Source organism: Pleurodeles waltl, chromosome 2_2 (genome assembly GCF_031143425.1).
Source record: "Pleurodeles waltl isolate 20211129_DDA chromosome 2_2, aPleWal1.hap1.20221129, whole genome shotgun sequence".
NCBI classification, from domain to species: Eukaryota; Metazoa; Chordata; class Amphibia; order Caudata; family Salamandridae; genus Pleurodeles; species Pleurodeles waltl.
The window spans coordinates 986,918,616-986,935,486 of record NC_090439.1 but is presented as its reverse complement, the minus strand read 5'-3'; the positions used below and the strand labels follow the sequence as shown (position 1 = coordinate 986,935,486).

At 37.9% G+C, this 16,871-nt stretch overlaps 1 protein-coding gene across 1 annotated transcript in view; it reads left to right on the top strand.

Moving 5' to 3' along the window:
• The window catches only part of DERL1 (derlin 1), a 50,977-nt gene extending 34,498 nt beyond the window's left edge, over positions 1-16,479 (top strand). The window contains exons 5-8 of the mRNA XM_069220689.1: positions 665-760; positions 9,895-9,947; positions 14,050-14,160; positions 15,440-16,479. Of these exons, the coding sequence (XP_069076790.1) occupies positions 665-760; positions 9,895-9,947; positions 14,050-14,160; positions 15,440-15,581 (402 nt within the window). The 3' untranslated portion in view covers positions 15,582-16,479. The remainder of the gene's footprint in view (positions 1-664; positions 761-9,894; positions 9,948-14,049; positions 14,161-15,439) is intronic.
• The last annotated feature ends 392 nt before the right edge of the window (positions 16,480-16,871 follow it).

The window sequence follows — 16,871 nt, the reverse complement described above, 5'->3', positions numbered from 1 at the left end:
TGGTAATTCTGATTGCGGTATTAGCACATCAGGTTTCCAAAGAACCTCTTAATGAGGACTTAGGTAGTCACCAAGCATACATGCTCTGTATTAGAAAATATAGGATAGGCACTCTTCTTGCTCCCTTAATGAGCTGAAGGGGGTCTCCTGATTTGACCATTACTCGACAGTATCCTAGACCTGATTACTTTTATTTGTATCAAGTTTACATTTATTTACATTGGTTGAAAATTAATAACAGGAAATTAAAGTGCACTTATTTATAACATGGTCTACACAGTTCTCGATGCATGAGTCCTATATTTATTTACAACGGTTTAAAGGTAATCCCATAAAAAACAAGAAACCAATTAAATTGTTCTTTTCAATGTTCTGGACACAATACCTTGGTTATTGGTTCATAGAAGAGGATTTTTGTCTGGAATTCTAAGCCGGGGAAAATCTAAGAACCAATCTGAATAACACACAATACAAACTGAATAGTCTGATATGAAATGGTTTTTTACTACTCCACTCTGTGGTGATATTCCTTCGCTATTCAGTAAGTTTTAATTTTGTCATCGCTAAGCTCTTTGAGTGATGATATGCTGATCAAATACTTGATAAAGAAAAACATAATTGCAGGTGTTTCATTAACCTTTCTTTTTGTCGATTTGTTTTTCAGTTGCTGATGATTCCACTGATCATGTCCGTGCTATATGTCTGGTCACAGTTGAATCGGGATATGATTGTGTCATTTTGGTTTGGGACAAGATTTAAGGTATGGTACCTATGTTGGAATTTCTTGTAGCTAGATTGTTGAGTAGAACGTTAAGTACTACATCCCTTAAAAAACTTTGTAAATAAAATATACCCAGTAAGTCGAACCAATAAATTGAATGCAAAAGAAGGCAATTTGTTTGTGATTCTCTTCTCACTTAAAAACTATACGCTAGCTTGTTTTTAGCAGAATCCACTTAAGGGGCTGAAAATCCATCCAACAATTGCTCTGTTTCATGCCAACTTTGGGCCTCTTCACTTGTGGGTCCAGTCTTTTGCGAATAGAAAAGCTTTCTCCTTCTCTAGCCTCTCTGTGGGACTGGAAATTGCTTCTAGGACAGAATTGTATGTTCATTGCATATTTCCCAGTACTATTGAGATACATTTGCTTGCTACAGGGATTGGTTGTTTTCCAACTGCATAAATCCATTGTAGATGATTTTGCTGTTCGTATCCTATCACCCAGAGGTTAGGTTGGAAAAGTTCACTTGTTTTTGTCTAAACATTTTTAAAGTGGTATTTCCTAGTCATGTGCCGATAATGAGACGTATCTATGCTGTTGACTGTGTTCCTATAACCATTTGCACTTCAGATATAATTTTTGTCTTTGATTTGGTCACAGTGAATAGATAGGAAAATGCCTGTACACTAACAACAAAGGTTTCCCTGGATGCAGAATCATCCCATTTGTAGATGTTGGTTTTTGGAAAGCGCCAAAGCTATAATAGCTTTTTGGTAGATTCAAGCAAAAACATTCCAACTTCTGAAACTAGGACATTTCATGCTAAGTTCTTGGTACAAGAAAGTCGTAAACTAAGAGCCACTTTGGAGTCCTAAGGATAAATTGAGCATTATACTTACAGGTCTTGTGGTGAAGATCACTTTATCGATGCATTTAGCTTTTCAGGGACTCAAAAGAGAGTGCCATCAGTGGAGCAGCACACAAGACGCCCACAGACCAGAAAATACTTCCATCTCTTAAAAAGAAAAAGTACACATTGATTCGTGCCACAAAAATGTATCATAGTGTCAAAGTAGTTGAGTAACATAGTTGTAAAAAAATACACCATTGATGACAGAATTATGGTTTTGTAACAGCATGAAAATATAATGATAATGTTGAAAAGAATATCAGTATGGATTTCAAGGAAACCATTAAATATCAATATAGCCTGAAAGCATTATAGAGACATACAAGGATCTATTGGTACAGCAACATCATTCAACCCCAAAGCCACAAAAAGCATGGCTTTCAATTAAATTTTATAATCTGCCTCAAATTTAGAAACATTATGATTTACTTAAGGGGAAATTACCACCCCAAACCTAAGTATGAACAAAGTACCATTACTTGAGATTCTCAGACAGGATCTCATGCATCAGCCTCAATTCTTGATTTGTGCTTGTCTTCAAACCGATCTGACAGGTAAAGCAGGTGGTAAAACAGAGGAGGAAGAAGAGCGTAATAGAGAATTTTATACCTGAATCCATTTACATTGCGTTTGTCTGTTTTGCGTTCTTGCAGGGTAGCCAGAAATGAATATTTTCCTCTAGACACGAAAGCTGCAAATGAAAAAAACATTGTAACTAGATAGAGTAAATTGGTATCTACCAAAGTGAGGCACATAATGAAATTACTAAGGACGTATTTGCAAAACTAGGAACAATTTGTCATGTAAAGTCCATGCCAGAGGATGCCATGAACCTAACAGTGTTAATGTGGCAAACAACATAAAGAGAAGAGGGTCTGCTCTTTGTTGCAGCAGCGCCCACCACTGGGCAGTAAGAGCAGAGTGTCAAGTGTTTTTCCAAAGATGTAATTACATGCACAATGACAGTTAAGCTGTTCTGTCTGCAAGGTACATCTGAAGGCAGTGTGGTGACATGAAAAAGGATATGGAACCACTTATCACAATAGACAGATTTAAAGCACACAAATTCTACTAAATCATACAGTTGCTTATCCAAGAATCAAAACATACAGATCAAGCTCATAAATAGGCAATAAAGATATGTCCGTTCTGATCTTCAAAATGCTGTTGACAAGGTATCTGACTTTTATCCAAGCACAGAATACACCATTTGACATAACCACCCCGTTTGGACAACAAATGTCTAACTGGTTGAAGAAGATTAAAAATGAAGAAAATGGTATGGTTAGTGGAAGTTCTGGCAAGGCACATCTCATAGGTAGCCATTTAATTGACTCTGTGAAACATGAAGAATCATTACTGTTGCAAGGATTGGGTCATCATCATCCACCTGTACATAGTAGTAAACCACACCGCATAATTCTAGAGGATGATGGAAAATAACTTCTGCCTAACAAAGGGAACCATCTATAATAAACATGAACACTATGCCTTCAACCTGTCTTATGCCTTCGCTCCCTATTTGCCAGCTTTCTCAAAGATGGAAAAATCTGATACTTTTAGACAAATGAATATCAGATAAAGATACAAAAAGCCACGGTTACTCTCCCTGCTCCACTATTTTGGCTAAAAGATGTAGATTAATTTAATTGTTGTGATTTTAATTGTTAGCAGTTGAATCTTAAACAATCTGTACTGCTCGTAGAATTTAATTACGTTTTAAGATAAATATTTTAGATTCTGAGAGGTATTGCAGTCCACCATTTTCCTCCATAGTGGTTTCACTGATGCTATTAGATAATTTCAAAGTGTGAATGAATAATACTTTGAGGTCTGCTTTTTCAAACAAGCCTTTGTATGCTTTATTCATTAAACAACTTTAAACATGGTACTTGAATAAGATTAGACACAAAGTCTGATGTCTAGATGTAAAAATATTGGATATAATATTGTGTGTAGTGTTACTGCAAACAAAAACGTTTCTTGTCCATCATTCATTATCCATATTTCTGCTTAATGCATTGATGCCACTACCTGCATCAAAACTGCTGTATTTATCCTGAAGGGAAATAGTGTAATCTCTCACCTGCATATTACTAACGTCTATCCCTTCATAATTTCATCTTAGAGCAAATATACTCTCATCAGTAAATATTGTGAGTGCACCTGGAAGATTGTTTTTTACAGAACTGGGACATTTGCAAACTTTACAAACAGGCATGTAAATGTTTTTGTGGATGTAACCTCAAAACAAATACAATCTGTAAACTAAAAGTTACTATTGCATTTGAATACATTTTGTTTGTGTACATAAAGCCATGTGTTTTTTTTGTAACTCAATTCTCATTCACTCCCCGGTCCATTACCTTAGAAAAATACCCAAATGTAATTTTACACTACACCTAATCACCCAAGAACGTTTTTCCTCTTGCCTAGTCCTGCTCATTGCAGATCATAAAGGATTACATTCACTAGAATATTAAAATAGTGGGGAAGGATGGCTAATCAGAGCTGTTAAGAACAGCTGAATGTTTTTCACATTCAACCTTTCTCTGTGATATCCCTTGAATACAGTGAACCCCTCTGCTTATCCCTTTTCCGAGCACGATGCCTACTTTTCTACCATAACTTCATACCTTTTGAGGCAAACTTAATAAATGTGATTCCCCCAAGTTTGATTTGAGAAATGTTTTTTCTAATTTAATGTGAGAATGAAAGTCTAAATTGTCTTAAAGAGACTAAGTTTAGAGCGGAACCAACACAACCGACTTGAGAATAAATTTGAGCCATCATTCAACAAATCCTTCCTTCCCTGAAAAATGCCAGTCGCTGAGTCAAAGGAATATGTAACATGCATGTGTAAATTCAGAGCCAGTTAAAGCACCTCTTGCAGTTCCTAAATCACTGCCTTCAGCTCATACTGTGTTTTCCCCATAGAAGTAACCAGTTAAGGGAATGATCACTAAAATGGGGGCTTTCACTGAATATGGTGAGGTGAAGTAATTTATTCGGTTTCTTCAATTAAATCATTATGGTCCTTTCATGTTGTGATAGTTAACTGTCATTTTACAGTTAGCCTGGAGGCATATATTATTTGTAGGTTAAATCTTATAACTGTAATCAAATTTATGTACTGTTGGTTTATTAAGTAAAGAAAAATACAGTTGGTTTACAAATCATTTGATCTAAGAATATTCTTCTGCAGCCTCAGCGCAGACAAAACTGTAGATCGATCAGGCGCATGTCTTCAGATTCTAACTCCTTGTGTTATATGATCAGTTGAACAGCAGAATCTAGGTATGATAGGCTACAGGAGTTAGTCTTTTTCTGAAGGGAATGATGAAGACAGCATATTTTTGATTTATAAACATAACAAAAACACAAAGTTGTAAGTGATTAGAAAACTGTTGCTGTTTTTAAAGTATTTCCTGTTTTAAATACTACTGAAAGTCATGATACAAACTCCGGAAGCATAATACATCTGCGAGTTGCTTTCAGAACACAAACAACAGAAACAAAAACAAACAAGCATAGTAGGTTTTAGAAAGAAATGAAACATTCTAGTTGGGCCATCCAGAGCAAAGAAACAGAAGCAGAATGGCATTCCTGAGGCTGCGCTGCAATACATACACAACAGTGTGGATTCAACCTTGATGTGTGCCCATGAAATAATTAATGAGAAACCATTGCTACTATAAGATGTCCCCGTGGATTGCCAGGTTGTTTAACATGACAGTGATATTTGATGAAATGGGATCAGCATGTCTAACTAAACACCGCTGAGGTCGACCTATTCTAACTGATTTGCAGATTCATATCATTTCAGAATCCCAGCAGAGTTTGAGGACATCCAAAGCCCCAATGAAATACCTCCATTGCCCAGAACCTCCGTGTCATTGCAGGTTGTGTGTCTTGTCAGTATGAATAGTTCAAAAAGAGGTGGATTTAATTCACGTGATGTGAGCACCACTAATTGTAGCTCCTAACTGCATTCTTATGGTAGCCTCTATTGGCATTAGTACTAATGGTGAAAATGCATAATTCACCCTTTGAAACATGTATTGAAGGAACGTCTTTTGCTATTGATCTTAGATCCAGTCTTTGAGGAACGGAGTCTCCTCTTTTTAAGTATAATAGTACTGCTTCATGAATTTTCCAAAGTTGTAATATAGGAAAAGCTTAATGTGCCAGCCTGCTGCCAAGTGGGGCAACCTAGGAAGAAAGTCCATCTGAATAAAAATGACATGACCAAGGAGGATTTGTTTTGTTTTTCAAAAACGTGTTTATTACAGTTTGCGCCATGTGTCGCAGAGGCATTTTCACTGACCCAAAGAGAAATTGTTCATCCACTGAACTCTTTTCTGAAAATTAAATCCAGGAGAGGACCATTCCTGCAGCTCTTGTAAATAGCTGCTGTTCATTGTGGACTCCACTCCTCCCCATGCTGCTCCAGCCTTAAAATTACATACTGAAACCCATGTTCTAAACAACTACCATCTAATCGTAACATGAGGGACAAAATAAAATGGCTTTCGCATTCCAGGTGACCCAACTAAGAACATTTCTAAATGAGTGTCCAGTTCAAATGTAATCGGTAGAGGGGAGATCTACAAATGCCCAATCTTTTATTTGATAATGTAGAAGCCACAGCATCACTTCCTGGATAGAAGACACCATGATACTGACAAGACTAGCAAATAGACATGTGAGATTGAGTCAAGGCCCCTCTAAATTCCAATTTGATTTTCTTTACCTTCAACTGCAGAAAACTATCATGACAGAGATTCCACCAGGATATTGAAAATTATCACACATTCCAGTTGCAAGAGAAGTTCAAAAGCTAACATTACAGGGTTACATGATTCCACAGCATCGCTTATTCCTGTACCTTAACCAAAACATGGTCTAAATGGATCTTCATATGCATGTCCTCAAAATAACTGAAAAGTCTTCAGAAGAATTGTAAGATACTTCGGAGCTGAAGAGAAATTGCAAGGCAGACACCAGTCTTCCAAGATTAACGGAAGAGACTTCCTATGTAGTGAAAATAACAGAAAAGTGACCATCTTTTTAAATCAAACCGTGCCAGCCGATCTTCTTGAAGAAGGATTCTGAGAGACTTATTTCTGCTTTTAGTGAAGGTTACAGTACAAAATGTTCTAGAGCTCCATAGGTTTATTAATGGGTGCATTTTTTTTTTTTTGCATTTGCCAAGAATAATGTTTCTGAGAGCCCACAGAGATTGACGTTTTGTATTCTCATTTGCAGAGCTTTTTCAACTCCTGTATAACCATATCTGAGTTTACCTTCAAATATTTATAGGAGATAGTAGCTGGAGTATAACTCTGTAGCCAAACCATAAACATTATTAGCGTTCTGACGTCTAATGTGATTAATTGCAAACTGGCTTACAAAAGGGCAATCCTTGCCTAGGGCTAAAAACAGGAGCATTCTTTTAAAGCGGTGACTTATTCCCAAACTTGTTACACATGGTTGTAATATCCTAGACCTTTTTAAGAAAAGACTGCTTGTTTTCTACTAGTGTCAGAGGTTTTTTCAGCAATGTACTGGAAGCAGCAGGTAAAGAGATCTTTCCTATTCCTGCCTTTGGAAAATTCCACGAATCCAAATTCCATGATGATTTGACTTTTTCAGTTGATCACTCAAAAAGAAGCCTTTGCCCTGCTAAAACAGTAGATTTTATAGACCTCAGTTTCCTCCAGTATGCATTTTGAAGGAAAATGCTTTTTTGAACCCTAAACAAATTGTAGTATTCATGTTGTTCAAAATACAGCAGTGTGCTACAGTACAGTACAATGATGTGCCCATTAATGTAGTACTTCCACATCCACTGGAATGCCCCCAAGCCAAACCTCCTACGTGAAATCCAAATATTCTTAGTGGACACCTTCTCAATCATTACCCTTTTGTAAAAACAACACAATACTTTAGGATCTGTAGCAGAATTTGGAAAAACCTATGTGAAATACTCTTATTACGTGCTATTTGGTCAAATGATGTTTGTCCTGTGATGGAAATCGTAAAGTCTCAACTCCCTATCTAAATGAACGTATTCCTTTTAATATTTTTTGCTTCAGATGTGGACATTTGCCTTTTTGTGATTATGTATTGGTTGCATAGACTACCTGAAATGCACCTTGGTCTGGTCCTGGTCAGTAGTGGAAGAGAAAATCTCATCTGTATCAGAAGGTAAATGAAAATAGGAACACCACCTGTTTTCTGAAACTTGAAATGTGCCTCAAACCTTCAGGTTCACTTGTGTGCTTTGGAACCATTACCAGCGTGCGGTGAACTACCATGATCAAAATCTCCATGAAGATTGGCTCTGAGAAGGACTGCTACTTCTAAACGCCTGCCAACATGCTTGTGCAATGTGCAGATATTCCCCTTGTTTAGTGGCAGAGCAGATTGAGGCCTATTATCTACCATGTACTGCACACTTTGACCTCTAAAGTGACCACCTCAAAACTCAACATTTTATAACCCCACCAGAGAAAAGTTTGCTTCTTTTTGTTAACTTTAAGAGTCCAGATCAGGTTTATACTTGTGCCATGGAGTTCCTAAAACCCCCGGGAACTGTGCACATGGAAGAAGACTGATGTTTGTATAACAAATCTTTAAGAGCTGCTTGAAAATGAGATGGCTTACTCCCTGATGATCCTGCATCTTAATATCCATGCTGATGCAGATAGATACCAACAAAGAAATCCTGGGGAATGCCAAGCAAAAATTGGTACGGCGATGAACAAACCTCTCCATGGCATTAGGAAAAAAACAGTTAAAAACGTTAATAATCCAGTGTTTTCAAGACATGCTGGCCGGCCATAAGGATATAGGCATGTTCCTGTACATCTGGTGGTCCTGCTCTGTGAATCAAACATACTGGAAAGAAATCCTGGGACACATTAAAGGGGTCATGAGATTATCCCCCCCACCTCAAAAGGCCCAGCCATCCTGGTCCCAGGCACGAAACCTCCAGAACTGGAGGGCATGACGCATGCAGACTGTGCACTGACATGACATATGACAAGGGCAACCAAAACAACTCCTTGCACTATTCCGGAAACAGTCATTACCGCATCCCAATGGCACCCTGGTTTTACAAATTATGACAGATCTCACACACACACACACACAACCCCCACCCCCAGCTCTACACTGAGGTGGGATCGGCCCTTCATTTGTAAAATTATGAGTTATGCCCACTTAACTAAAATCAACCCTGCCATAATATTGCTTCTTTTATAACTATATTGTATTATGAAGATATTTCTATAAACAAACTAGGATAATTACCACCTTCAAGGTGGATTGATCATGCTTACACTTAATCTGCATTCAGCCTAAAATGGTGAGTGAAAATAATTAACGTAGACTATGAGAGTGGGAAGACAAGAAAGTATATGTGGGCATGGTGAGCTTAGGCAGGCAAGTCCGAGAGCATGCGACAGAGGCCTTAGGATTGGCATCCTCATAAATACATACTGGTCTGCTCTACACAGGCCAGAATTCGGCTTGCTGGGTGAGGTTTAGTGCAGCGGTTCCTCACTCTCTTCAAAGTAGTTTAGTGCTTGCACTTGCCATAACAGTGGAGACCTGCAGCCTGGACAACGGGGGAGAAATAAAGTGGAGTGCACATAATCACAGCCAACAACAATAAACATTTAAACTTCAAAAACCCTTAAATAGAAGATACAATTGATTTATTTATTCAAATCATAGCAAGAAACGAAGCATAAGGGTAGGCTTATAGCCATGAGCTCACTTGGTGAAGCAAAAAAGGTCTCGTTGGTTGCACTGGAGTATTAAAATATCATCTTTCTTTTCTTCTCTAGTTGTGTTGATTCATAGAATTGTCTATAAGAATATTTTTTTTATATATTTCTGGTCTTGCCATAATATTATTCACATTGGGTTTTATGTGATTTTCTTTTTTTATATGAGTGCTCTGCAGAAGTTACTTGGAGTCCAGTGTCTGGTAGGCACAAACTGTTTGCCAAATGTGGATATAACCACCTCTTCTATAAACTAAAGTAACCACACACGAAACAAAATATGTTGTAAATGCCATGTGTTAAGAGGAATGTTTTCTGTTGTGGGTCAGAGCAGCCTCCCCTTTCATTGAAATGCATTTGTAGCTGAAGTAAATTGTATATAATTAATGCCAGGTATGATATAACCTGACTCTGTAAGTGTAGTTTAAACATGTTTTTTCACTGGGTACCTTGTATGTTTCCACTAGGCCTGTTATCTACCCTGGGTCATTCTTGGATTCAACTATGTCATTGGTGGATCGTAAGTATTTATAGAGCTCTGTTTGACTCAAATTTGAAAGGACTCTGACCACCTACTTTCAAAGGGTTCATCTATTCAGTTTTGTGACATTAGTATTTCCAAAAGACAGTTTTCTTAAGAATCTGTCAATGAATAATGTATGTCCGTGAATCTGAGAAAGGATTTTTTTTTCTTAGGATCTGTGTTCAGTGGTAGTAACTGGCCAATCCTGTAGGACAGTGGTTCCCAACCTGTGGTCCGAGGACCCCTGGGGGTCCGCGACAACTCAGAAAATTAAATAATAACAGATTCGATCCCCAGCTCCCAGTAATGACTCAGTGGGGGGGTCCCTGGATCCCAATAATGATTCAGTGGGGGTCCCAGGGTTCCAGTAATGATAAAGTGGGGGGCCACAGAAGTCAAAAGGTTGGGAACCACTGATGTAGGATAAATGTCTTCACCTACTTAGTCTGCAGTTCATTTATGCATTTTAGTAGATTCATTTGTTATTCATTTTTGATTAGCTTATATACAGTGTATTTGCCCGTCACAGGAATGTTGGAAATGAGTGCAAAGAGTCAAACCTGATCTGGCATTTTTATAATTGGACTGTTTAATACTACTAATTTTTTTGCTAAATATACAAAGCATCAAGGAAAAATGCTCCTACCTAACATTTTTTTTTAATAAATAAAAGGCTTTGGAATGTCTTCCACTCTTACTTTGAATACGTTACGTTGTGAAAGCAGGAGTTGAAGACATCTTTACTTTCCATCTAGAACTTGTTTTGGGGACTATAAGGCACATAAACTACTGCCAACAGCATTCTGTAAGGCTTTTGCCACATACTCATTAATTGTACGTAGTGTTTACCAATTTTCAGAGTTTGGATTCGAAACTAGGAAAAAAAAAATGTCAGATGAAGTCTCCTACTGCTAGGTCGCACTATCTGGCTGCTTTTTGTCTCCTTATGGGATTTCAATTAAAGCAGTACCCTCAAACATAAATCACAGTTTCTTTTGGCTTTATTTTGCAGTGTTTCATTTTAGTTATCGTATTTTAATTATTTTAAGTTATATAGCTTCAGTTTCTGTAAAGCCCTACTTGTCAGTTTCAGAACATTGAGTAATCTTGTATATGTCAAATGCAGTTACTCATGAGAAATGTAATGCAATAGACTCCAGTTGTAATACGTGTTCCAGGATAACCACTTTGTAATTAGCAGTCTCCATCAACACCATTGTGTGCACAGCTTATGCTGATAGATCATGTTTGGTTTCACCATCTTTGACAGAGAGCCTACTTTAGTCTCAGAACTTAATCAGCTTTTTAGCTAGAGTGTTGTATTACACCCAATACTGCTGTTCAAGCTCCTGTGTATTTTAAAAGTGACAAGGTTCTGTTTTCAAAAGTCTGTATACATCTGTCTCATAAATTGATCTTTGAAGTATTGTCTGTGGGATTGAAGGATTACTCCACTTCACATGGGCTTTTTTGAGGGATTTCTTTCTAAACAGACTGCAGAAATTTAAAGTTACCTTTCAAAATAGCATCCAGTTTCATAAATAATAATATTGATAAAACTTCTATGCAAGGGGCATATTTTTGTGACTTTTTTCAACATAGCTTTGGAGGACAGAGCAATAGAAGTGTTATTGTTGAGGCAAATTTCTTTTGTATTGTCCTCCCTCCCTCATTCTCTATTGTGCAGGTTTGATGTTCTAGTATCCTCTAATTCCCAAGGTCACACTTGCATCAGTACATAACCATGCACAGAAATAAAAATCTAGCCTTTGGATTTTAACACCTTCGCTGCCAGGCCTTTTCCCCCTCCTGTGCCAGGCCTTTTTTTGCCTATTTGGAATAGTTCTCGCTTAGGCCCTCATAACTTTTTGTCCACATAAGCTACCCACACCAAATTTGCGTCCTTTTTTTCCAGCATCCTAGGGATTCCAGAGGTACCCAGACTTTGTGGGTTCCCCTGAAGGAGGCCAAGAAATCAGCCAAAATATAGTGAAAAGTTTGTTTATTTAAAAAAAAAATGGGGAAAAAAGGGCTGCAGAAGATGGCTTGTGCTTTTTTTCCCTGAAAATGGCATCAACAAAGGTTTTTCGGTGGTAAAATCACCAGCTTCCCAGCTTTCAGGAACAGGCAGACTTGAATCAGAAAACCCAATTTTTCAACACAGTTTTGGCATTTTACTGGGACATACCCCATTTTTACGATTTTTTTTTGTGCTTTCAGCCTCCTTCCAGTCAGTGACAGAAATGGGTGTGAAACCAATGCTGGATCCCAGAAACCTAAACATTTCTGAAAAGTAGACAAAATTCTGAATTCAGCAATGGGTAATTTGTGTATATCCTACAAGGGTTTCCTGCCGAAAATAACAACTGAAATAAAAACATATTGAAATTGAGGTGAAAAAATCAGCCATTTGTCTCTACGTTTTACTCTGTAACTTTTTCCTGCAATGTCAGATTTTTGAAAGCAATATACTGTTACGTCTGCTGGACTCTTCTGGTTGCGGGGATATATAGGGCTTGTAGGTTCATCGAGACCCCTAGGCACCCAGAGCCAATAAATGAGTTGCACCTTGCAGTGGGTTTTCATTCTATACCGGGTATACAGCAATTCGTTTGCTGAAATATAAAGAGTCAAAAATGGGTATCAAGAAAACCTTTGTATTTCCAAAATGGGCACAAGATAAGGTGCTGAGGAGCAGTGGTTATTTGCACATCTCTGAATTCTGGGGTGCCCATACTAGCATGTGAATTACAGGGCATTTCTTAAATAGACGTCTTTTTGCCCCCAGGGGAGCAACCCTTGCCTAAGGGATCGCTCCCCAAACATAATAAAATAAAAGTTAAACAATTTTTTTTTTTATCCCTGGTGGCTAGTGGTTTGCGTAGAAATAATTTGCCCCCTCGAGGAGCAGCCCTTGCCCAAGGGGCTGCTCCCCTTACTTCAAATAGCCCACAAAAATATATATTCCCTGGTGCCTAATGTTGCCCCCAGGGGAGCGACCCTTGCCTAAGGGGTCGCTCCCCACAAATAAAAATAAAATTAAAAAAACAATCCCTAGTGTCTAGGGGGGTTTCTGCTCCCCCTGGAGAGCAGCCCTTGCCCAAGGGGCCGCTCTCCTTATTGAAATAAACAAACAAAAAAATCCCTGGTGTCTAGTGGCATTTCTACTGCCCGATCGCATCGCGATCGGGCAGCAGAAATGCTCAGAGAAGCCTGAAAGGAGAGGAAAGGCCTTTCCTCTCCTTCCAGGCTTCTCTGACCCCCTCCACGTAATCGGAGGAGAAATGCTCTGCATTTCTCCTCCGATCCACCAGCACCGGTGGGAAGGCCTCTGATGAGGTCAGCGCGCAAAAGCGCGCTGACATCATCAGACGCCACGGGGGCGGGGGTGGAAGGGGAAGCGATTCCCCTTCCATCCCTGCCTGGGGGAGGGGTGTGCCTGGCCATTGGGGGAGCGCTAGCGCTGCCCCCAGGGGCCCATAGCAGGATGAGGTGGTCTCGTCCTTGAGACCACCTCGTCCCGGGCACACAAGCGGTTAAATGTTTGCCTTTTGATCGATCATCAGGAACAATGATTACTAAACACTATAAACATTTACTTTCAATATTTGTAACTCATTTGTTCTATTAGTATAACATACCATTTTTATTTTTCATCATGCCACCTCAGACAGAACCAGACATATGCACATCAGCTTTGGTCCTGCTTCATTGGGAACCGTGCAGCCCAAACTGGGCACATATGTCACACCTAGAATGTTACAATAAAGAAAACACAAAAAATGATGACACTTCATATGTCCCATGTTTTACATTTTTGACTTGCTCCAGTACTACTCCACTGCTTGCAGTGGACCTATACCAATGGATGCCCATTCTTCTTCTTGCACATTTCTCGTGGTTCAAGCTTGTTAAATGGTTTGATTATGCAGTCACAAAAGAGAATGACAAAAATCTTTTTGTCAGGAGTGCACATTGTCACATGATTGATATTTGCCTGGCTTGTTGTTTATTTCATTACAAATTTGTGCTGTACAAAACTTTATTGTAAAATATTTCTTGAAAATGCAATGTTATTAATGTGTTTTATATCTTGCAGCATAATCAATGAACTAATAGGAAACTTAGTTGGCCATCTGTACTTCTTTTTAATGTTCAAATACCCAATGGATTTAGGAGGAAGAAGTTTCTTGTCCACTCCGCAATTTCTGTGAGTTTGACTGTATTTATTATTATTCTATAATATTTTCTTAAAGAGGAACTCCAGCCAGCTTCTCTACTTTTTTTTTTTTTTTTTTTTTTTTTTTTTTAAAGTATAAAACCTGCCGAATGAGTCGCCAGGTAGGGATTTTACTAAGCACTTTGGAAGTACTTCTTTTATGGTAATGTGGTTCCTGCAGTAGCTCTGTATAGCTACCATATATAGAGAAACAGTATCTATTTGGACTTTGCTTGGATAGTTCAAGAACATTAAAGAAGATTTTTTAAGTTCTTAGTAAACCCAGCTGTAGAAGTGAAATTTACATACTGATATTGTATTAAATAAATAATAAACTAAAGCATAGCAAGAAAATCCAACATTAAATCAGTGAAAATGTCTTCAAAATGAAAAAAAGAAATACTGCAATACAAAGTTTTCTGTGTTATGGAACAATGTTTATTTTTCCAATATATTATTTTACTATTTAGCGTTCGTCCTTAAAACTGCTGAAGTATGAATACACAAAAAAGTGAGGATAAGAAAAATTATATAAGAAAGGCATTTGGAAGAATTTCAGAAAGTAATTAGTGGGGGCGGTTGGGAACATCAAGAGAAGCAAGGTAGAGTGGAGTAGTATTGTAGGTTCCCCTCATTTAAAAAAAAAAAAAAAAAGGAACAAACGTAAATAATACTGTTTGTCCCCCCAAACAACAAATAGTGGAAAAAACTGATATCCATTATAAACACTTTGAGATTATCACAATGACCAAGAAATGCTGTTCCATACCTGTACAGCAACAAGGTTGCTGTACAGGTATGTTTACTTTTAGTAACCTAAAACAGTTAACATAGTGAATCCTATCAGCATTAACATATTTCAAGCACAACCAATGTGTAATTTACCAAGTTCTGATCTGGATGGAACCTCTTACCTGGTGATAAAGGTAGAACATGTTTTGCTGACCTTGCTTAAGTTTTGAGTTTATAGACATTGTTATGATTTAAGTTGGTATGTTTATATTAATGTCTTCCCAGTACAAGACAAATTTAGCATGGCAGGATTGTAACATCCTAGTGCAGTACGTTTAGGTGTGCCCATGCTTGTTGTTAAACTTCACACATTTAATAATATTATTGAGATGCCTCTTGGAGAAATTGCTGCTCAAGTGCGTAAAACAAGTGAAAGAATTAAGTTTAAATTACTTTTTAGCCCATGTCAATGAAGTTTAAATTTAAAGATGTGCATCACAATTGTTTTAATGCTCCACTCTTTTTTTCTTTTTTCCAGGTATCGATGGCTTCCTAGTAGAAGAGGAGGAGTATCTGGATTTGGTGTTCCACCAGCTAGTATGCGTCGGGCTCCAGAAGACCAAGGAGCAGCAGGTGGAAGGCATGCCTGGGGTCAAGGTTTCCGGCTAGGCGAACAGTGACCCACTTTTAGCACTTTCCACAAAGAACAATGCTGTTGCACATGGAACTCTGGCACATAATATTTTGAGGACCGTTCTTTTTAGCGCTGTTGGATTTAACCCCTGAAGAATACTTTCTGATGTAAGGCAAAGTAAACATTTTAACGGAGGGAAAAAAAAAAAACCTTCAAAGTAGTGAGCAGTGCTCTACTCAGCGTTTACATCTACACATATCTTCAACATATTCTTTTGGGAGCATCTTTCAACTTGCGTTTTTTTTTTTTTTTTTTCTTTATCTCTGATGCAAATTCAGGACTCCTTAATGAATGGGTTCCTCTTTTTTTTTTTTTTTTTTTGCAGTCTGGCCTCTTTCAATGGAGCATATGTTAGCCATCTTGCGTGTGAAAACACTTTGAAGCAAAAGCTGATTTTTAGAATTACCCTGTTTTTTAAAATTCATTATGCCTCTTTTGTAAAACATACGTGCAAGCAATAATACAAAATTGCATTTACTTGATTTTCATTTTTCTTAGTATGCTTTTGACTTAAACACTCTTTCTTTAGTGCTTAAGGAAGAGGAAGCATAGAGGCCTTCTTAGGTAAAATAAATACTTTGATACTGGAAACATGGACACCTCATCCAAAACATGTCTCTAGCCCAGGTAATAGTGCGTAAAGCATTTCTGAATGTTTTCCAAAACCCATTTTTTTCTTGATGCAATGCTGTCCGGTGAAATAGCTGGAAATATTTTTTCTTTCAAGTATGAGATAGGGAAACCTAGTACAGTGTTTGAGAAATGACTAGTTAACTGCACCAGGGAACAAGAAGGTAACCACACTTGATCTGTACATAATCCTATTGTTTCTGTTCATTTACATTGGGTAAAAATCAGATTAAAATCTTCTTTTCAAATGATAATTGGGTAATCCTTTTTTATGTATTTTGCTAAATGTGTTTGTACGTTATGTGTTCTTTTTTCCACAAAGAAATGTGATTCTGATCCCACGTAGTTTAAGTGTTTTGAAGTCGATGGCTGATCCAAGTCTGTTACTCAGAAAAGGAATGCCTGGACTATTGCATGTTCTTGAAGGAGACTGGGACGAAAGGTCCTCTTTCAGTGATTTTACCGTTGTCTTTTGCGGTTTGTGTGTTTTGTATCCCGATGCAGTACTACTTTATTCATCGTTAGCACAGGTAGAGTGAGAATTTATACAGGCTACACTGTGAATAAAATTGCCTTAGGACATTCTCCTGTTTAACGGAAGATTTGTTGCGACGGTGTAATAAAACACAGATTTTTGGCTTTTGCC